This window comes from Typopeltis vanoorti, chromosome 8 (genome assembly GCF_054136105.1).
Source record: "Typopeltis vanoorti isolate ZY-2024b chromosome 8, IOZ_Tvanoo_1.0, whole genome shotgun sequence".
NCBI classification, from domain to species: Eukaryota; Metazoa; Arthropoda; class Arachnida; order Uropygi; family Thelyphonidae; genus Typopeltis; species Typopeltis vanoorti.
This window is the reverse complement of record NC_143556.1, coordinates 144,705,947-144,729,082: the sequence shown is the minus strand read 5'-3', so window position 1 is coordinate 144,729,082 and position 23,136 is coordinate 144,705,947. Positions and strand designations below refer to the sequence as shown.

The 23,136-nt window shown below is 35.4% G+C and overlaps 1 protein-coding gene across 2 annotated transcripts in view; it reads right to left on the bottom strand.

Annotated features, from left to right (window-relative positions):
* LOC150104404 (poly(ADP-ribose) glycohydrolase-like) overlaps positions 1–23,136 on the bottom strand; it is a 351,154-nt gene that overhangs the window by 44,485 nt on the left and 283,533 nt on the right. For both annotated transcript variants that reach the window (XM_090396352.1, XM_090396353.1), the window contains one exon: positions 2,875–2,953. In XM_090396352.1, the coding sequence (XP_090252478.1) occupies positions 2,875–2,953 (79 nt within the window). The remainder of the gene's footprint in view (positions 1–2,874; positions 2,954–23,136) is intronic.

The following is a 23,136-nucleotide window of genomic DNA, read 5'->3' as shown; positions in this document are numbered from 1 at the left end:
GTTTAATAATAATACAAATATTCTAGCTTTCTTATTTTAGGCAACAAAAAGGAGTAGAAAGATCAAAATAACTAAATGTATACAATATATCTCTGTTTGAAATTACAGCTACACTGTGTATACTGTATGGAACATCCTGTTTTGTGCTGCTTAGTAATGTTGGCTCTGAGATGCAGCTATGGACATGAGTTAATTCATGTGAAGGATTCTCCTGAGTGTGAAAGATTATCACACCTCTTAATAGAGATAAATGATGGCTAGCACTTCTTATCCAAGTTTCTCCAACTTATCGTATACTTTCACATCTGCATTTTGGTGGACGTGAGAACTCACTGTGGTCATTAACGAAATTAATGAATTCTTCAAAAATCAAAAAAGGTGTTGGTGCTAACTAGACTTGGGATTCAGTGCTTACAGTTTATATTTGGGAGTTTCTCAATGTTCTACTGAATAATCCTCTCTTTAAATGAAACCTGTTAATATATAACAAAGGATTCAAATAATATTTTATGTTTTCCTGCAGAGGTTTCTGTGGTTAAGAAGTTCAATATAATTATTCCAGTTTTGTGACCACATGTTTATTAAAACTAAACAAGTACTAAAAACAACACCCGACAAGTTTCGTTAGTCGTCAGACTAACATCTTCAGGGATAAAGAGAACTAGAAGTTTAAAGCACAAAACTACTAGAAATTACGAAAATTAGTTCATTTGTCGGTATTGTGAACATCAAAACAATTCGTTAAAAAACTGAATAGCAAATCTATACAACCATTAATGTGTGTTAGCTGGCTGAGACAGTACTATTTGTTGTCGTGTTCTGTGGTTCACACTCACTCTGTCTGAGGTCTGAAATTGGTAAATTTTTAATAAACGATGACCAAACTTGATTTAAAATCAAACCTTGGTTTTTGCTGCATTGCGTAGGAATTTTAATCATATTTGCTGCCTCTTTGAATTTTCTTGTGAAACAATTCTTACCTATATAGGACATGTTTGTTCTATCCCAGAGTATATCATGACCAGTAGAGGTTGTGTGAAATGCCAATTGCGATTTATGTTCTCTCATGCAGATTTCTCCCGATCTCCCTGTCTGGCCCACATAGCAGATGCCACAGGAACAGTGAATATTATAAACCCCCTGGTTTTTTCATTGGGTGATGTGGAGGTTTTGGAGATCTCAATATTTTTTCAGGTGGCAGGAAAATCACTTATGTTGTATTTGTAGAGAAGTTTGGCTAATTTATCTGTTACATTCTTGATATAAGGAATGGTGACTGCATTCTTGAAATCTTATTTAAGTTTCTTGTAGGTGCTGTATTCAGAATTTTTTTAATTAACTTAGTATTGAAACCATTCAGTTGTAGGATCTGTGTTAAGTATTGTATTTCTTCTGTACTGAGGAAGTTGTGTGCTTTATCCCTTAAGGTTTTTATTAAGCCTATTTTTTGCTTGGGGTGGTGATGTAAAGTAGTATGCAGAAATCTTCCTGTGTTTGTTGGTTTTCTATAAATGGAGAACGATAATCTGTTTTTCCTTTCATTTATTTCTATAAGGATGTCCAGGAAAGGAAGTTTTTTATTTTCTTCTAGTTCCAGAGTGCATTTTATGTTAGGATGTAAGTTATTAAGATAGTCTTGAAATGTAGTCAGTTCTAGTGCTGTTCCTGGCCAAATTTTCCGGAACTAATTTTTGTAATTTCTAGTAGTTTGTGCTTTAAACGTCTAGTTCTCTTTATCACTGAAGATGTTAGTCTAATGACTAATGAAACTTGTCGGGTGTTGTTTTTAGTACTTGTTTAGTTTTAAAAACAGTTTTATTTAATAAACATGTGGTCACAAAACCGGAATAATTATAATGAATATTTTATGTTATCCAGAATCATGGCATGATTAGAGTGAAGTGGCTTTTTAATGTAGGAGCAAAGACAAAAAGAATGCATGTAATACAGCTTAATTGTCTTGGTGCTGCTAAAGCTATACAAGTAAAAATTATTAGAAATTTATTACAGGCAGAAGCAGCCATAAAATAATATATATTAACAGTTTAAAATGGTTACCTCCAAAATTTAGGTAGGTGCATGTAAAGGCTGAGGATGAAAAGAATTTCTTACAGCTTCAAAATTTTCTTTACTAATTCATTCTTTCTCACTTATAGGAGCTCCTATGATAGATTTTAGCATTGTTCCAGCATCTATGGAGATTTCATAGGCATTATATTCATATTTTACAGATACTAGAAACGATATATTCTGATTTCTATGGATGCATGAAATTATCACACAGTTACTTTACTGGTATGCAAAAATGGTAGAATGCTGTCCATAACATATAGGAAGAGTCCTGATAGTTTTACACCTGATTTAAAAATAAATTTCCCGAGAATTCTGATGAACCTTTATGATTCATCTTTGGAGCAGAGAATAACTATTTTGTATGGCTTTTACCTTGAAAATTCAGTGTCTTTCACTGTGACTTACTCAGTGAATGAGCTGAGGGAACAAATGGAATAAGCCCTGTTGAGAAGCATTATCAAACCCCCTTGTTTCTTAAAAGAGTGGTATATTTGTAGAGATGCATGGTATCTCTATAAATCTAACATAAGTGTAATTCCTGTAGACAGAGAAATTCTGGTTGCCTTTTATTAAAACTTCAGAAAAAAATAAAAACCCACTGAAGTTGAATCACTACTCAAGATGGCTTATAAAATAATTTCTGGTATCTTGTGTTCACTTATCTTGGAAAGACATCATTATGCAACCCGGTTGGACAACAGAAAGTATAATGTCACAGTTCATAAGATAAAGTCAGTATTGCTGATTTAATACACTAAATATTGAAAGAGTGAAAAGATAACTCAGTTCAAAATTCCTTACCTTGGAGTTTCATCTTTATAGTCTCCAGCCCATGTAAATGCATCTCCATATCCAGAATACTGATTATATTGTTCACAACCTTTTTTTTTTAAATAAAATAAAATAAATGAAAGAGATGTTTGTGAAATTAAACATATCTGATAAGGAAATAAGTTGAACATAATTATATTATTTATATTCAGAACTGTAGGAAGAGCTAACAATATGGTATATAAAACTATTTTTGACATTGGCATAGTCTAGAATACAGGAAAGGGAATGGCCACGAACACACATATCTTCATGGAAGAAATGTGGACTGGGTCTCTTGAATGCTACCATTCAAAAATACTACTAAATGTGGTTGTTGACATTGAATCATCTGGAATACAAGAATAAATTCTAGGAATATTGGTTTAGTCAGAAAATAGGTCTAACCCCCCATATGATGAAGATGTCAAGTAGTAGACTATAAATTTAAGATGCCAAGATATTATATTCTCAGATTCATCCTTTATACAGGTGTAAGCAGACAAAGTTTGCACATCAAGTAACTTAATGACTTCCATCAATTGCCTTAGTATCTCATAATGCAAGGCACATTTCCTTATGGACAAGTATAATACTATGCATTATGGGAATGGCACTATCCAGACACCAGTTTCACCATATAAGTGAAGGGGAGGTCTCCAAAAACTCAGGCAATCTCCCAGATCACTCTAAACTCAGCAAGTGCGAGTGATCCGAAGGGACATTTTACTCAGCAGTGGTTCCACTCAGTGACAGGCCTACCCTGCCACAGAGAGGAACCCTCAGCGTTGGTTCTGCCCCATGGCAGGCTCACTCCGGCCACCAAGCAGAGCATAAATTCAGAAGTAGTCCCACTCAGAGACAGGCAAAACATTGCTCTGAGCAGAGCTTTTCATATTTCAGTGCAGTGACCACTTCAACACTAAAGCACATCAGTGAGAGCCAAACCCAAAAGGTGTCATGACTTATTACTAAAATACTCTGGACTATAGATAGATGTTCCAAGTTTTTCCATTTGGTTGTACTATAAATTAAAGATGCCAAGAAATTATATTTTTGGTTTCATCTTTTATCCAAGTGTAAGCAAACGCAGCTTGAGCATGAAGTAACTTCAAGACTGGGCTACTTATATATAGAGGCTAATGAATTCACATCAACTGCCTTAGTATCCCATAATGCAAAACATTACTTCAACCTTGGTATTACTTCTGTGTTTGGCTCCCACTGATGAGACTTCAAAGGTTTAGGTAGTGGCCCTTCCCATAATGCATAGCAGTATACTTGTCCATAAGGATATGTGCTTCACATTATGGGATACTAAGGCAATTGATGTGAAGTCATTAGCTTTTATATACAAGTAGCCCACTCATGAAGTTGCTTCACACAGACTTTGCTTACACTTGGATAATGGATAAAACCAGGAATTCTTGGCATCATTAATTTGAGTAAAACCAAGAGAAAAAATGTTCATCTATCTCTAATCCAAAGTGTTTTAATAATAAGGTGAGACACCTTATGGCTACCTCTATATAGGAAATATATGACTGCATTACTTCAACCTTGGTATCTCTTCTGGGTCTGGCTCTCACTGATGAGACTTCACTAAAGCTCAAAACTGGTCTGGGTAGTAGCCCTTCTCATAATGCATAGCATTATACTTGTCTATAAGGATATGTGCTTTTGTATTATGAGGTACTAAACCATTGATATGAAGTCATTAGCCTCTAAATACAAGTAGCCCAGTCGTCAAGTTACTTCATGCACAAACTTTGTTTGCTTACACTTAGATAAAGGATGAAACCAAGAATATAATTTGTCAATAATATAAAAATAGTTTCAAAATAATATTGCGGGAAATTTTGTGCTCATGTTACTGAAAAATTCACCTCATATTACATCTGCAAAAATCTGTAGGTCAAGGAACTACTGTAACACTTGCTTAAACTTTCATTTCAATTGGTTGCAAACTCACAACTTCCAACTGTGTCTGTAACAGTTTTCAGTGTTCATTATTGCTCTAGGACTTAACCTATTAGGTTACTAGCCAGTGGTACCAGCATATGATAGTATCTATAGCCATCTGACACAATCGTATACTAATTTATGACAGGTTTGATGCTTTAATGCATGGATGTCCAACCTTTTGGCTTGCCTGGACCACACTGACTGAATTGTCTTGGGCCATATATAAGTAACGAAACTTATTTTATTTTTTTAAATTTTATTATAACATTAAAAAAAAGAGGGCAGTATAAACACAAAACGGGTGAGATATTTGGCCTTGTTTACGTGTAACCATATGCATCGATGTCTGGTTCGATAGAAGAGGTTGCAATTTGTAGGAGCTCTTAAGGTTCTCGTCAGATATTTTTGATCTAACTTTACTCTTCGTATGCTTCATTCTTGAAAATAGTTGTTCATAAATGTATGTACTACCAAAATTAATAAAGCATGATTGTGAAGTGAAGGATATTTTTCTCTGTGAAGATAGGTCAGATTTTTCTTTGAGCTGAATATATGATTGCAACGCTATACATTCCATTTGAAAATTCAAAGGTAATGTATTTATTACCTTTGAAACTGACCCCCCCCCGATGGTGTCTTCACCTTGCCGTGGCTTGCGTGTCCCAATGACGGCGGTAGTTATTTTACCAGTAGGGCCTCCCAAGCCGGACTGGTCAAAGGTGAGGGTCCAGACTAAGAGAGACACCCTGGTCCTCCAGGTTTGGGGTTAAGTATGAGGCCGAAAACCTCATATTGTAAAAATCTTACTTGTTAGGAACCAAGCACCAAATAAGCCTCAATATCGGACGTACAACATGGAACTCGACCTGTTGCTTGGAATAAAGGATTATGATTTGGAATGTCAGAAGCTTATATAGAGCAGGTGCACTGCAAACTTTAAGTGATGAACTCAAAAAAAATATAAAATAGATATAGTGGCAATTCAGGAAACTAGATGGATTGAGAATTGATAGTGGTGAACATAAATTAGGAGATTATATGGTGGAAATATCACAGTAAGACATGAACTAGGAACAGGATTTATGATACAAAGAAGGCTATGGGAGTCACTGAGTCATTGATGGCCTCAAAACTTACGAGTAGAATAAGACTGCTAACAAAAAAAGTACAAAATAACCTTAATTGATGCACATGCACCCACAGAGGAAATGGATCAGGACACCAAGGATGAATAATTGATGAAATACCAAATAATGACATTATTATACTTTTAGGAGACCTTAATGCAAAAATAGGAAGAGAAGAAATCTATAGAGAAACAATCGGAAATAATAGCCTACATAAAATCTCAAACAATAATGGGATAAGGTATAAATTTAGCAATATCCAAGAATCTGATAATAAGTAGCACAACATTTATGAAAAAAGACATCCATAAGCAAACATGGACGTCACGTGATGGATTAACCCACAACCAAATTGATCATATTTTAATAGGAAAAAAAAAAAAGATTTAGATCATTATTTGGTAGGATCAGTAATGAAAGTAAAACTTAACAAAAACTATTTAATTAAAATAAAAAAACATCCTAAACTCAATATCATAAGATCAAACTACTCTAGTGAAATAAAAGCAGAGATTAATAATATTGGAGAAACTGAAAACATTGATACTCTATAGAATGAAATTAAGTGTTGTAAAAACAGGAGCATCTGAAAACGTTTTAGGATTCGAAAATAATTCATACCATAATAAATGGTTTAATAACAGATGCAAGGAAGCAAAGCTTAAATGGTTTCAGAACCAACAGGACAACAATAAATCTGCTAGCAGAGAATCTAAATTAATAGGCAAGAAAAAAAATGATATCTAAAAGAATTAATTGATAAAACTGATAAAGAGAACAAATATAAAAATGCAAGTAACTTTTTTTCAAGGTATAAATAAACTAAAGACAGGCTATCAGTCAAGAACTGCAATAATTAATGATAATAAAGGACAGATTATTACAAATGACAAACAATGGCTAAAAGGTGGAGGGAAGAATCTTCTAAACAGCTGCTAAACTGCCAAAATCCCAAAGCAACATTCCTAGCCAGAATTTACTCTACTTGTGAACCAGAAGTCAAAGAGTGTCAAGTCATTTAGTGAAATAGAAACAAGCATTAAAACTCTTAAAGATAATAAGCTGTAGGATTTGATAAAATGATATCTGAACAAATTAAATATGGACGAAAAGAATTAACTAACAAACTGTTCACACTAATTACTCATATGGAAAAACTGCCAGAAGACTGGAAAGAATCAATAATAATCCCCATCCATAAAAAAGGAGATGTGAAAACTATAGAGGCATCTCACTTTTAAATGCTAGTTACAAAATCCTGTCTGATATTATCCTAAAAAGAAGTATACCATATACAGAGGATATCAGGCAGGATTCAGAAAAAATCGATCAACCATTGATCATCTTTTACCTTGAAACAAATTCTAGAGAAAAATTGGGAATACAATAAAGAAATTCATAATCTCTTCATCGACTTCCAAAAAGCATATGATACTATACACCAAGAAAGTCTATGGAATATCAGGAAAACTAATCAGACTGATCAAAATATGTGTACAGGAAAATCAATGTGGAGTCCTCGCTAACAACATATTGTCAGAGCCATTCAATGTCTCGACAGGTTTAAAACAAGGAGACACAATGTCACCTATACTATTCAACATAGCCTTAGAAAAAGTAATTCAAGAAACAACCAAAAGTACTGTGTCATGCAGACGATATTGATATTATATTATAGCAGAAAGTGCAGATGATATAACTGAAACTTTTATAAATCTTAAAACCTCTTCCGAAAAATAGGTCTTAATATTAACCAAAATAAAACAGAATATTTAAAACTATCTAGACATAATGATCTCAATAAGTCATCAACTATTCAATTTGCTGACATGATATTGAAAAACTCAATACAATTTAAATATCTAGGCTCTATAATAAATAAAGATGAGAATCCAAACAGATAATAAATCATATTTCTCATTTCAGCACCTCCTTGCATCTAAAAATCTGTCATATGAATCTAAAATAAATACCTACAGAATGCTAATTAGACCAGTAGTATTATATGGTGCAGAGACATGGAATATAACAAAAGCTGATCAATTACAATGCTTCGAAAACAAAATCTTTAGAAAAATATTTGGTCCAGTGAAAGATGAATGGAGAAGGCAAACGAATAAAAAACTCTATAAGAAGCGACTAATAATAAATGAAATCAGAGCTAGCTGCATGAGAGGTTAGGTGGTCACCTGGAAAGAATGGAGGATAACAGGCTACTGTTACACCTGATATCTTAGGAATATAGTATTCTCAGCTATCATGGTGTAACATGAAGAATAAATATCATAAATTAAAACCCCTGCATAAAAATGAATTATTTAATGGAAAATTTCTTGCATCCAGTAATATGTATAAAACGTAAGGGTTGTTGTTAAAGTAGCTGATAAAGGAAGGAATGTATTAATATTGTAATATGACTTAAAATAAGGAGCTAACAAAGGAAAGTATAGATTAATATTGTAATACGATTAAAAATGAGAGAGTTAAGTAAATAAATAGAAAGGGGTGAGTCATAAAATACGTTATGTGAGAGATTAAGTTATTAAGTAGAATTCATAGAAAAAGTTTGAAAGGGGATTAAGTCAGGCTAGCACAAGAAAAGCAAAGTTATCGCTTAGGGCCGATCCCCGGATTGAAACATTGAGAACGGGCTTGACGATCAAATGACGTTTGGCGAGAAAACGCCACCCTAATTGGTCGATGATTAAAAAAACAAGTAGAAGGAGGAGAAAGGAAGTAAGAAAAGGTGCTGTTAGGTGAGCAGCTATAAAAGGGTTGGTAACCCCCTGGGGAGGACTCTTTTTTGGATAGTCGCTTTTGGCTTTGGTTCTGGTGGAGCTGACGGGGTTTTCCTGAGTGGCGACATCTCCACGTCACAACACAGAAACGAAAGTGAGTGGGATTTCGATACCCGTTTTCCCGAGTAGAAAGCAAAGGAAAAATTGCCATAGAATCCTAGAAAAGGAGGGATCTTCTTCGTTTCGACGCTAGTGATAACTACGCAAAGCAGAAAGTTGTAAAGAGATCGATGTCCTCGTTGCTGATAGTAGAGCAAATATATGTGTGTTAAAGTATTCCAGAGTTACGAGAAGTTATACCAGAGGTTCGTTTGGAAAAGAATAAAGGCCCATACGAAGAGCTCAAGAAAGGTACTGTAAATCATAACCTATGTTAGCTAGAAATTTGTCTGTGAAAAGTATCGTGATTCCAATACAGAACTGTTGAAGTTATACTAGGACTTTAGTATATGATAGAATGTGTTATGTGTAGATTGACTAGTGTTAAAGATTTGTGAATGATTAAGAGTCCTAAGGTATTTTTGCATGTCTGTTATATTGCACAAGATATTTAAATGACATAATTGTGTGTTAGTGCAAATAACGGTATAACGGAATAGTGTGAATTAAGTGATTACGTATCCTAAGAATTGAATGCCTAATGTAATGTATAAAATAATTGAAATGTCACAAGTATGTGTTAGCAGTGAATAACTTGTTAATCTACTTCAGTATGAATTGATCTAATTTGTTCACATCAGGTGAATTTATGAGTATGGCGGCATAATCAAAAATAGCCATATAGCTTGTAATGATTTAATGTTAGTCTGTAAGTATTTTAGTTTAGTAACTTAATAAACCTTTTGTTCAGTGATAAAAGAGTTGTCTGATGTTGCTAATCCAATGCACCGCTTAAAATCATCGTACCTAATCACGCGGGAAAATTTAATGTTGAGGAAAGAGATTAAGAGTCACGACTGCAATAATATTTAAATACTAAGAGATATATTCGAGATTGACTTTCTCCCTATTTATGACAACATAAATGGTGCAGTTGATAACCACTTGAAAATATTGTACTTAGTCACGCGGAAAATTTAAGTTGAGAATCGGGTTAAGTGTCACAACTGCAATAGTTACACTTTCAGATATATTTGAGTTCTTTCTCCTTGTTTATGTATGTAATATCCTAAACTAAATATCCCAAAAGGCGCAGTATAAATACAAATATTAGGGGTACTACTGGGAGCAATAACCTAGATATTGGTATAAGTTTTGGTAAAATCTCGGGTATAGAAGTTAGAAGAATATAGATAAATGGAATTTGTAAGATTAGAGTAGAAATCGTAAATTGGGAACCAACATAAATGGCGCAGCCGGCAGGATGTACTTTAGCTAATAAAATCTTAATTATAAGCTATTTGCAATAAGTTTTTTTTGGTAGCAGATCAGACAACTGAGAGGTAAATTTTTTGTTAAGTTTTGTTGAAAATTTTAGAGTGTTAACTAGTGTAAATTGGATGCAAGTATGACTGAACCCTCCAGTAGTTTAAACATGGACAACAGCGAATTTTTTCGTTATATTAATCCACAGCAGATGTTCCCACAATTTTCAGGCGAGGAGACTGATGACGTCCTAAATTTTTTTTGTTACATAGAAGAGCTCAGAAGAGTTGGAGGATGGACTGATTTTCAGTTGCTAGTCCTACTCCGAAGTAAACTGGTGGGAAAGGCTAAAACTTTCCTATATTCTTCCCCCATTCTCAAGGAAACCCTGGATTACTCCCAATTTAAGTCAGTCCTAATTTCTGAGTTCTCAAAACTGGGAAGCTTGGGACCTAACTTATGGAAGCTCCAGAGGTGCTCTCAGAAGGAAAGGGAAAGTGTGGCTGAGTTCCACAACAGGTTACTGACGATAGCTAGTACCCTAAGTGTCCTTAGTGAAGAAAAGCCTCACTTGGACTGGGCCATTTTCCAACAATTCAGACAGGGAGTCAGACCTGAGTTGAAGGAAACAGCATTCGATAAGAAATTATCCAATTTAAGAGAATGTTACGATGCTGTAAAAGAACGCGAACAATTGCTCGGAGACCTTCGTCCCGACATGTTCATGGGTCAGTAAATATAATTGAGGAGAAGGAAAATCCTGAAAAGGGGCAAGGACATATTAAACAGAGCAAGGAAAGGAAAGAAAGATCAAGAACAAGAGAGCGACTAGAAAGGGACAATAAGCAAGAGATGAACAATTTGACAGAGTCTTATATTGATTCAGATAAAATCAGGGTTATTGTAAAACAAGAGATAGAAATACTCCAAAAACCCATTATGGATAGGTTAGATGAGATAATGAGAAAATTAGGAACGTTATCTGTTAGAACCCCAGAGCCTAACTGTAGCAGAACTGAGGAAACAATTAAGATGGTTAAAGAGGAAGTTGAGCGTCTGCAAAGACCCCTTCTAGATAGATTGGACTCAGTTATGCAGAAACTATCCAAAGTCGTACCACAACAAGAGACAGTTATTTTCAAGAATCAAGAGAGAGTTAATGAGCAAAGAGACTGAAGGGAGCCTCCTAGATGCTTCAATTGAAACGAGATAGGGCACTTAGCTCGTAACTGTTTTAGTAATAGGAGATCCTCCATGATGAATAATAGATATGAGCAGAAGTTTGGGCAAACTCCTCATAATTATGTAGATAGGCAGAGGAATCATGAACAACAAAGAAAGTCGAAAATGATAATTGAGGGTAAGATACAAGGTTTACATTGTGATGTATTGCTAGATACGGGTTCACAGGCCTCTGTCATATCGGAACATTATTTTCAAAGAATAAAATCCCATGTATGGCGAGGCATTTCTAAACTAAGAAGACCGATCAGATTATCGGCCTCAAGTGTTTATGTAAATAAGAAGGTTAGAGTGAAAATATACTTACCTGAGTTTAATATGTGAGTTTGGCAGGAGTTGTTGGTCCTCCCTAGGACGTCTCGCCGAAGCTCACAAATTATTTTAGGAATAAGATTTCTAGAAAAGTATAAATTCTCATGCGACTTCTCTTGTAATGAAATGTTCCTTATGGGAAGAAAGCGGTCAGGTAAAGAGAGAAATAATAAGGTAAGGAAGCTTAGAGAATCACATCAAGGCAGGATGAAGGATGAGACTAACATCATACAAAGTGTACAGTCTAAGAAGGATAATGAAGAATGTATCAATAACCAGTCTGATTCTTCATCAACTTCAACATCCAAAGACAACAGCCAGACGGAGACTTACCTCATAACGAACGTCAAAGTGTAGAGGAAAGGAAATTAGAGGAGAGTAGTCAGGAAAAGGTCGATGTGAACTTAATAGAGAGATTTGAAAGGTCTAGAGGTTACTTTAAATGCTCAAGGTGGAACATGCACAGGAGAAAAGAAGTAAATGTACAATCTAAGTGGCAGTTTATTTATGCCGACTTCTTATGTTTTATATTCAAGCTTAGAAGGGCAATAGGTGAGTTATTAGTTTGTGATTTACCTCTTGCTATGAAGGCTGCACACATACTCACAGATTGTACAAGATAGCAGTAGTCAAATGTAATCAGAAGGAAAGTACAAAAGAAAAAGGGGAAAGAGGAACACACAAAAAAAAAGAATTTCTCTTAAAGAAATTTTTTTGTTTAAAGGGGGGACCTTTGTTACACCTGATATCTTGGGAATATAGTATTCTCAGTCATCATGGTGTAACATGAAGAATAAATATAAATTAAAACCCCTGAAAAAAAAAAAATGAATTATTTAATGGAAAATTTCTTGCATCCAGTAATATGTATAAAACGTAAGGGTTGTTGTTAAAGTAGCTGATAAAGGAAGGAATGTATTAATATTGTAATATGACTTAAAATAAGGTATTCTAACTAAATAAGTAGCTAACAAAGGAAAGTATAGATTAATATTGTAATACGATAAAAAAAGAGAGTTAAGTAAATAAGTAGAAAGGAGTGAGTCATAAAATACGTTATGTGAGAGATTAAGTTATTAAGTAGAATTCATAGAAAAAGTTTGAAAGGGGATTAAGTCAGGCTAGCACAAGAAAAGCAAAGCTATCACTTAGGGCCGATCCCCGGATTGAAACACTGAGAACGGGCTTGCCGATCAAATGACGTTCGGCGAGAAAACGCCACCCTAATTGGTCGATGATTAAAAAACAAGTAGGAGGAGGAGAAAGGAAGTAAGAAAAGGTGCCGTTAGGTGTGCAGCTATAAAAGGGTTGGTAACCCCCTGGGGAGGACTCTTTTTTGGCCTTGGAGTTTGGTTCCGGTGGAGTTGACGGGGTTTTCCTGAGTGGCGACATCTCCACATCACAACACGGAAACTAAAGTGAGCGGGATTTCGATTCCCGAGTAGGAAACAAAGAAAAATTGCCATAGAGTCCTAGACAAGGAGGGATCTTCTTCGTTTCGACGCTAGTGATAACTACGCAAAGCAGAAAGCTGTAAAGAGATCGATGTCCTCGTTGCTAATAGTAGAGCAAATATATGAAAGGTACTGTAAATCATAACCTATGTTAGCTAGAAATTTGTCTGCGAAAAGTATCGTGATTCCAAAATAGAACTGTTGAAGTTATACTAGGACTTTTTGCATGTCTGTTATATTGCACAAGATATTTAAATGACATAATTGTGTGTTAGTGCAAATAACGGTATAACGGAATAGTGTGAATTAAGTAATTACGTATCCTAAGAATTGAATGCCTAATGTAATGTATAAAATAATTGAAATGTCACAAGTATGTGTTAGCAGTGAATAACTTGTTAATCTACTTCAGTATGAATTGATCTAATTTGTTCACATCAGGTGAATTTATGAATTAATGTGTATGGCGGCATAATCAAAAATAGCCATATAGCTTGTAATAATTTAATGTTAGTCTATAAGTATTTTAGTTTAGTACTTGAATTGTACCATGTTTAGAAACTTAATAAACCTTTTGTTCAATGATAAAAGAGTTGTCTGATGTTGCTAATCCAATGCACCGCTAAAAATCATCGTACCTAGTCATGCGGAAAATTTAATGTTGAGGAAAGAGATTAAGAGTCATGACTGCAATAATATTTAAATACTAAGAGATATATTCGACATTGACTTTCTCTCTATTTATGACAACATAAATGGTGCGGTTGATAACCACTTGAAAATATTGTACTTAGTCACGCAGAAAATTAAAGTTGAGAATCGGGTTAAGTGTCACGACCGCAATAGTTACACTTTCAGATATACTTGAGTTCTTTCTCCTTGTTTATGTATGTAATATCCTAAACTAAATATTACAAAAGGCGCAGTATAAATACAAATATTAGGGGTACTACGGGGAGCAATAACCTAGATATTGGTATAAGTTTTGGTAAAATCTCGGACATAGAAGTTAGAAGAATATAGATAAATGAAATTTGTAAGATTAGAGTAGAAATCGTAAATTGGGACACAACACTAGTAAGGAGAACATTTCTACATCACCCAAATGGAAGCTATTCTAGAGGAAGAGCCCGCAGAAGATGGATGGACAACATTGAAATGGACACGAAAGAGGTGAAGCTGCAAAACTGTAAGGAGTTGACTAAGATAGGAAAAAATGGAAAATTGTGGTGCTTGCAGCTAAGACTCTTAAGGATTCGTGAAGCTGAAGAAGAAGAAAAACGGATTCGCAAATATACAAAATAATTTATACATCATCAAATTCCTGACATGTACCCTCAAGGGGTGTACAGGATATGATAATACTACATGAAAAATTTACATCCTTACTAACTTCCTATCTACAATTTTCCTCCAAATCAGTCTGTTACTTGTCAAGACTCCAACATTATCAGATCTTATATTTCTATCGTCTAAGGCACTTTGTACCATATCAATCCACCTATATCTTGGTCTTCCTCTGGGTCGTTTTCCTGCCAACCTGGTAAAGAAAACTTGTTTTGCTGATACCATCTGAGATTAGCTCTGCTAACGCATTCCTGGATGACGACAATGTCAAGTTCTTTCCTAATATCCTCGTTTTTTAATATGATATTGCCATTGATGCCATCTGTTCAGGACAACTCATATCTGCGGTCTCCAGTCTTTGGTCAAGTGTTTTACTTCTGACCCAGCTCTCAGATCCATAAGTTAAAAGTGGTTTTAACATTGTCTTATATACAGCTCATTTAGTGTTCCGACTAATTTCTCTTTTATTCCATATGAATTTATTCAATTGACTTCCTACCATACCAGCTTTGTTGATTCTGTTGTCTATTTCCATATTTAATTTACCATCTTCAATAAAAATCGTGCCTAAATAGCTAAAATGTTTTACTTGTTCCACAGATTCTCCGTTCACAACACAGTTGACATTTTCAATGATTCTACCTATTTTCATTGCTGACCTTCATACCATATCTATTACAACAGTTATTCAATCTAGTCAGGGAATCTTGCAAAATTGTAGCAGATTTATTTAGAAGTATAACATCGTCTGCATAAAGCAAAGAGCTGACATTAACATCTCCAATTCTGATATCATGTTTAATACCACTTTCCTTCATCATGTGATCCATATAGATAATGAATAACAGAGGGGATAATGTACATCCTCGTCTTACACCATATTTAACATTAAACAATCTTCCTGTACTTCTTTCAATTCTAACCGCTGACTTGCATAATACCCCGTTGACACCATATAACTGTAGTGTTTTGAATAGCTTCTCTCTTGGCACCATGTCGTATGTCTTTTCCAGATCGACAAAACTTAAATACAGATCTTTGTTACATTCCCATGCTTTCTCAACTATTTGTCATAAAGTGAAGATCTGATTCTGACAGCCTCTATTTCGCCTGAATCCAGCTTGTTCTTCACCAAGCTTTTCTTCCACAATTCTTCTCAACCGTCTCTCAAGTATACTGGCATAAATCTTGCCAGGAACACTTAGTAATGAAATATCTCTGTAATTCTCACATTCAGTTTTATTGATTTTTATATATGGGTACTATGAGAGCTCTACTCCAATCATATGAGATTCGTCCCTCTGTCCAGGCCTTCTGGAACTATGCAGTGCAGCCACTAAGATTTTATACCTCCATACTTCAGCATTTCTGGTCGAATATTATCTACTCCTGCTGCCTTTCCACATTTCAAGCCTTTCATGGCTTTTTCTACTTCATGTATGGATATGTATTCCTGACTCCACGCCTGCTCAGTGTTTTTTACCTATCACTGCTTGTTGCATTTAGCAATTTTTCGAAGTAATTACTCCATACTTCAAGGATATCTTTTTCTCCAGTTTTCATGTCACCTTTATCATCTCTAAGTCCTTTTACAGCACTCTTTCTTCCATTTCTAAGCTTCTTCAACAACCTCCAGAATATCTTAACACCTTCTTGATATTTATTTCCTATGTTCTTGCCAAAGTCCTCCAATGACTTTTGTTTAGCTAGTTTTTCACAGTGTTTAGCTTTCTTACATTTGTCTCTATATTCTCTAAGAGCACAAGCTGACTAATTTGCCAGGAACTTTTGATATGCTTTCTTCTTTAACTTCATGTGTCCACCATGAAGTTCTGATTTATCTCTCCTTGCAGAAAACCTCACACATGCTTCTCTGGCTGAATCGATCAGGGTTTTCTTCAAGGCTTGTCACTGAATCTCTAAGGTTTGATTCCTGTTCTCAAACTCTTTCATTTTTTCTTCAATATTTTTTTTTGTATTTTAGTCTATAGTTCACATTTGAGAGCTGCTCAACTTTTATTCGCTTTTAAACTTTCTTACATGTTATTCTTTTCAATATGAAATTCAATTTTATCCTTCTCAAGACTAAATAGTGATCACTTCCAATTTCAAATCCTCTGTACACTCTGGTGTTCTACACCAGGGAGAAAACATCACTATCAACAATAACATAGTCAATGAGACTTTTCTTATTCCTTGTCTCTCCATGTGAATTTGTCCACATTTTTATGTTGGAACATGGTGTTAGTAATAACTAGCCCATGTCCTGAGCAGAAATCCAACAGGTATTTGCCATTATTATTAGCTTTGCTCTTTTCTCCAAATTTTCCCAAAATATTTTTGTATGTCTGATAATCATTTCTTACTCTGCTACTTAGATCCTCATCAAGGACCAATTTTTCCTTTTTCATTGTGTCAGTTGCTTTCTCTAAAGCCTCAAAAAATTCCTCTACTTTTACCTTAATAGAACCTTCTGTTGGACTATAGGCACAAATAAGTCTCATTGTCCAGTTCCCCATTCTGATATTTGCCCACATCACTCTACTTGAGACTGCCTGCCATTCAAGAAGATTAGCCTCGTATTTTGTGTTGAATACTATGGCTACTCCTTCTTTTCCTTGATTGTCATTGCCTGAATATAACATTTTGTATTTATTGCTCAGAAAGATCTCACCAATTTTTTTCTTTTTTGTTTCAGTCACCGCTATTATGTCGAACTGGTACTTATCTAATTCCTCAGCTAGCTCCATTTCTTTGCCTTTCAGGCTTCTTATGTTGATAGTACCGATCTTTAACTCTGGTGATGTTGAGTTGGGGTGTGTTTTCAGATTTTCAGCTGACTTTTTGCTGTTCGCCCTGGTTCCCTGGCAAATACAACGGGGGCCCTTGTTTAACCGAGTGACACACCAGCCTGCATGAAATTTTGTCATGTTGTACCATCATTTCGTATTTTGGTTTAACCAATAAGAATACAATTTAGTCGGCTAAATCCCAAATTGGCAAATACTTCTTTCTTAAATCTATTCTCAAATTCCTGTATCAAAATGAAAAGAAAGGGAGCATATTTTTGGCATCACATAATAATGTTAAAAGTTTAAGATATTATGGGGCCACATTACTAAGTCCAGGGCAACAACCCTGGACACCCCCTACATCAATACATTAGTGGCACTGAGCATGTTAAACAGAGATACCTCTACATTATCCATACTATACGACAGCTACTGGTAATTCATTTTTTAGGGACTGACAGAGAGAATTATTTTTCTTCCATGGCATGGTCCATCTGTATCATTAATTTTGAATGGGGATTATGTGAAGAACATTTTCACAGCTATCCTGAGACATCACACTCAAAATACCATAGTTTCAGATTTCTTCTTTATTAGCATGTAAATCAACATTTCTCTGATTGTCATAACCAAAGTGCAACTTCTGTTTTTGAGATAGTCTCAGAACCAGGTTCCAAATCTCTGAGAATAGTTCCCTGCATTCAGTGAAACATCATCTGCGCAGTTAGCCTAGTGGCTATGCGCTTCCCAACCATATGCGTGGGGAAGGAGTGTCCTGGGTTCGATTCCCGTCGCTGACGTGAGGAGCTTAAGGATCTTCCTCAGCCATAGCCAAGTTAGCCAGTCTTGGGCATGGACAGCAGGGTTCCCCCCCCCCCAGTTTATCTGGGGTTTTCCATCCTGCAAGCAGGCAAACCGGCCCCATGAACACGCAGATCTACAGCCATAAATACTTAACCCTCCTTGAGGGGGCTCAACTCATCCCAATAGGGATGGGGGAGAAAAGGGAGGAAACTCTATATGAATAAATAAATAAAGTGAAACATCCAAATACCATTTCAGAAGGTGGAACAGTATTTGGATGTTGGTGTAGTATGTGTAGGTTTTTTTGCAGGGTTCCTTCCTCTTGAAACTCATGTTTCACATCATAGATAAGTATAACTATTTTGTGAATACACTTGAGTTTCCGTTGACGAGCAGGTGACCGTATTTATGTAATTATATGGAAGAATAATGGTAATTCAGTGGAGCAGTGTATATGGAAATACCTATAGAAAAGACATACTGCAGAAGCAGAGTATCATCTGTGAAAATTATCAGAGGGACTTTGTGAGATGGGAAAAAAAATTAAAAAATCTTGCAGATACAACTAAAATTGTGAGGCATCACACCAGAGAATTCTAAAGTTGGGTGGATATGAGATTTATAAATTGTTAGTTATATAGAAGAGAAGTAATATTTAGAATTAACAAGCTTTTAGGAGACTAGAAATGGTTGTGAATTCAGCCCAAGAAGAGAAAATTGATACTGATTGTTGAGTACAGTGTTATCAAAATTGAGGGAGAATGAAGCATGGTAGCATGAAAACTTACTAAGTTATTTTCATCCCACTTGAGAATCACTGGGAGATTGGTGTTTAAGGCATTGGGCCAATGATCCTGAGGCTTCAGTCATTGGAATACAAACTTTTGTCAATGACAAAGAGGAATGAAGGATACTGTCATCAGCAAAGCTGTGAACAGGACTGACCATTAATGAGAGAAGTTCATTACAGATGCATTGTAGAAATTGTGTAGTTTCCAAAGAGTCTTGGGGTGCTCTTTCAGTAATGACAAAATCAGATGAGAAGGAACCATCCACCATGGCATGCAGTGAACAACCAGAGAGTTGATAATCCACTTTCAATTTGTATAAGAGAAACCATAAGATGTGTGGTCTCTCTTCTGCAATGATGGAAAGAAAAATGCCTTGGAAACCTCGTGAATAACCAGTGTTCAAAAGTTGATAAAGTAAGTTAGGATATCTGATGTAGAATAAGAATGGTGGAGTCCATACTGGCTATCACTAATTAATTGATGGCTCTCCAGGTAGTGCAGCTGATACCCTTCAAGGACATGTCAATAACACTGTAGGGAAACAGATCTTTCCCACTGAAGAGCATTTTTGATGTTTTATGGTGTAATGACAGCTGTGATCGTTAACTAGCACGTATTGTTGTGCTAGTTAATGATTAGAGCAGTATACAATTTAAAAATTATTAAAACGAGTATAAATGGATAAAGGCAAAAATGTAGTTCTAAAAAAGAAAGGTGCACAAAAACAAAAAGCAGGTTGTAAATCAGTCTATGAAAAGTTCATAAAACAAATAAAAAAATACATACAAGAAACAACACTGTATAAACAAAAATAATGTAAAGAATTTATACAGTTATAGATATTTTCTGTAAAAATTTATAAACAAATAAAACTTTTCTTGAGTCTGATAAAATCTACTTAAATGCATAGGGGCAGATTGCAATTATGGCTAAAATAATGACTGCGCTTATTCATGAAATGAGGCCAGGCTGGAATTATAGGACTCTCACACACAGGTATATCATCATTCCTCAACAAGAAGGATAGTGTGAGAGGACTAAGCAAGAAAAACTTCTTTACGGTCCCTGTGCAAAGTTAGACCGCCATAATTTAATTTCAGACTTCATTCCATAGAGCTTAATATTGGTTTTCATTATAACTGCCATCAGGATAAAGGTCTGATGATCTGACTGTAATAGGCGTATTCTATAGCAGATGGGAGAAGTTTGAGAAACAAACTGATTTAGCTGCAATATTTGTTATATTCTCATTTCCCTTAATCCTCAATGTGGCTTGGAATCCAACAGAAGCATACATCCAAGTGTGGCTTCCATAACTGAGAAATGTAGGATTCAAGAGAGCACTAGAAGTTTGTATAGCTCTAGCCTTCTTATTGCCTGTGAAGAACTCTGTGAATCGGTATATGTTATGCAGCTTTTGTTAGTGATGCAGTCTTATGCATTCTGAAGCTAGCGCTACAGTTATTTACATACTAGTGGGATCTGAGCAGATATTATATTGTCTGGAAAGACAACTACATTAGTGCCTCTGATTATGATCTAATCGAAGAACGCAACGTACTGTTGTCCTTCCAATTGTGCTATTTAGGCGCTTAAAGCATTGATTCTATTTCTTTCGTCTTAATACTCATAGTGAATTTACCCAATGTTCCTATAGACACATCAAGCTGTGATGACAATAATTAAACACAATTTTGTTTTTCTATCATCATCAATTTCCTGATATGTACCCTCAAAGGATATTCAAGCTACGATGTCAGCACTACATGATTAAGTTCATATCATTGATAATTTCCTATCAACAATTTTCCTCCAAATTAGTCTATTACTTGTTAACACTCCAATATTGTCATATGTAACATTTCATTCTTTTAAGGCACTTCTTACTGAATCAATCCATCTATATGTTGGAAGTTTATTTATTTATTTTTTTTCACTTGGTTAGACTATAATAACTTTAGTTTAATCCTTCATCCAAGTGTAAGCAAAGAAAGTTTGCACCTGAAAATATCTTCAAGAATAATTCATAATTCTAAAGATATTTTCAGGTGCAAACTTTGTTTGCTTACACTTGGATAAAGGATTAAACTAAATTTATTATAATCCATCTATACCTTGGTCTTTTTCCTGCTACCAAATACCTGATTTGCTAACCTTTTCCTCACCCATTCTATTTAAGTGGCCACACCACCTTAGATTAGCTCTGGTCACACATTCTTGAATGCTAACAATGTCATGTTTTCTTTAAGGTAATAAGACAGGATTGTGTTTTAATAGCATCGAAATTCATCAGAATATTTTTACTCACATGGTTGACTTTGTTATGTAACAAATTTTAATGGCACTGCTGACATAGTCACAATTATTAGAAACACAAGAATTAATAATAATTTCTTATTGCAGATATTTCAGCCTGAAACTAAGAGGCCATCATCAGCGCGAAAGCAAATGCACAAGAATTAATAATTATTTCTTATTGCAGATATTTCAGCCAAACTAAGAGGCCATCATCAGTGCAAATTCACAAGGTGGAGCATAAACAATGGAATTATTCCCTTTCACACAGTCTGTGTTCACTGGGCATCTACAGATGCTGTATGGTCACTCCGATGCTCGATGATGTTCCACACTAGGCCGTGCCATGTAGTCCTGTTGTTTGCCCTTCTGGCAGCCTCAATTTTCTGAAGATCAGTCACTCCACACACGCCATCCATCCATCTCATTGATGGTCTACCCCTGCCTCTTTTTCCAGGAACTTTACCTTCTATTACTGTTCTTAGAAGTCCTCCTTCCATCCTTTCTATGTGTCAAAAATATTTTAACTTTCTTCTGTCAATATCCTTAAGGAGCCTTAAAGTTCTACTAATCTTTTCTAACACCCAATCATTTGTACGCCTTTCAGTGTATGATATCCTCAACAGCCTTCTTTAACACCACATCTCAAAAGCAGATATCCATTTCTTATCTGACTTCTTTAGGTTCCAAGTCTCGCATCCATAAGTTGCTGTTGGAAAAACAACTGCATCCAAAATCCTCAACTTTGTTCCCATGGAGATAGATCCATCCTTCCAGATTTTAGACAGGTCTCTGACTGTTGTTTTAGCCATTCCTAACCTTTTTCTGATATCTTCTGAACAGCAATTCTTCACATTAATAATGGATCCCTGGTACTCAAACTTGATGACTTCCTCAATTAAGATACATTTGTTTCTCAAGAGCTTCTCTGTTTGTTTTTCCTTTGAGAACCATGATCTTTGTCTTGCTAGAATTGAGTTGAAGTCCTCTGTTATTACTGATCATGTTAACTTTGTCAAGAATTAGTCCTAGTTCTTCCATGTCATTACAAAGGAGTACTGTATCATCAGCATACCTCAGATTACTGATCAATCTACCTCCTATCCTAATTCCTGTCCTGAGCTCATTCAATGCTTCACGCATGATGTCCTCTACATATATACTAAACAAGTGAGGAGAAAGTAAACATCCTTGTCTAACTCCTTTTCCAACTTAAAGCCAGTCAGTCAATCCAACACCTGTTCTTACTGTGGCTTCTTGCTCCTTATACAAGTTGGCTATCAACCTGATAGTGTGTTGAGGAAAACCCATTCTTTTCATTACTTCCCACATTTTCACATGCTCAAAAGCTTTAGAGTAGTCTAAGAAACACATTACCAGAGGGAGTCTGAATTCTTTATATTTTTCTATGATCTGTCTAAGGCAAAGGATCTGATCTCTGGTGCCCCTACCTTTCCTAAAACCTGCTTGTTCCTCGGACATCTCTGCCTCAACTTTGGCCTCAATCCTATTTAGCATGATCTTTAATAAAATTTTGCTTGCATGAGATATCAAACTAATAGTTCTATAATTCTTGCATGCCTTCATATCACCTTTCTTGTGTAGTGGTATGAAAACTGACTTCTTCCAGTCTCTAGGCCATGATCCTGTCTCCCATATCCTTGTAATCAATCTATGAAACACTCTTATCCCTCCATCTCCTGTGGCCTTAATTAACTCTGCTGGGATTTCATCTGCACCTGGGGCCTTATTGCTCTTTCAACTTCATGCCTAAGTGGAGAAGGTTCCAAATCAAAATTTTCTTGATCCACTCTGCTGTACAGTTCCTCACAGTATTCTTTCCATCTGTTTTTGATTTCCAACTCTTCTGTTAGTAATGATCCATTCCTGTCTTTGATGAGATTCAATTTAGGCTTGAACTTGTGCTTTAAGTCACGAACTAAATAAAACATCCTTTTATA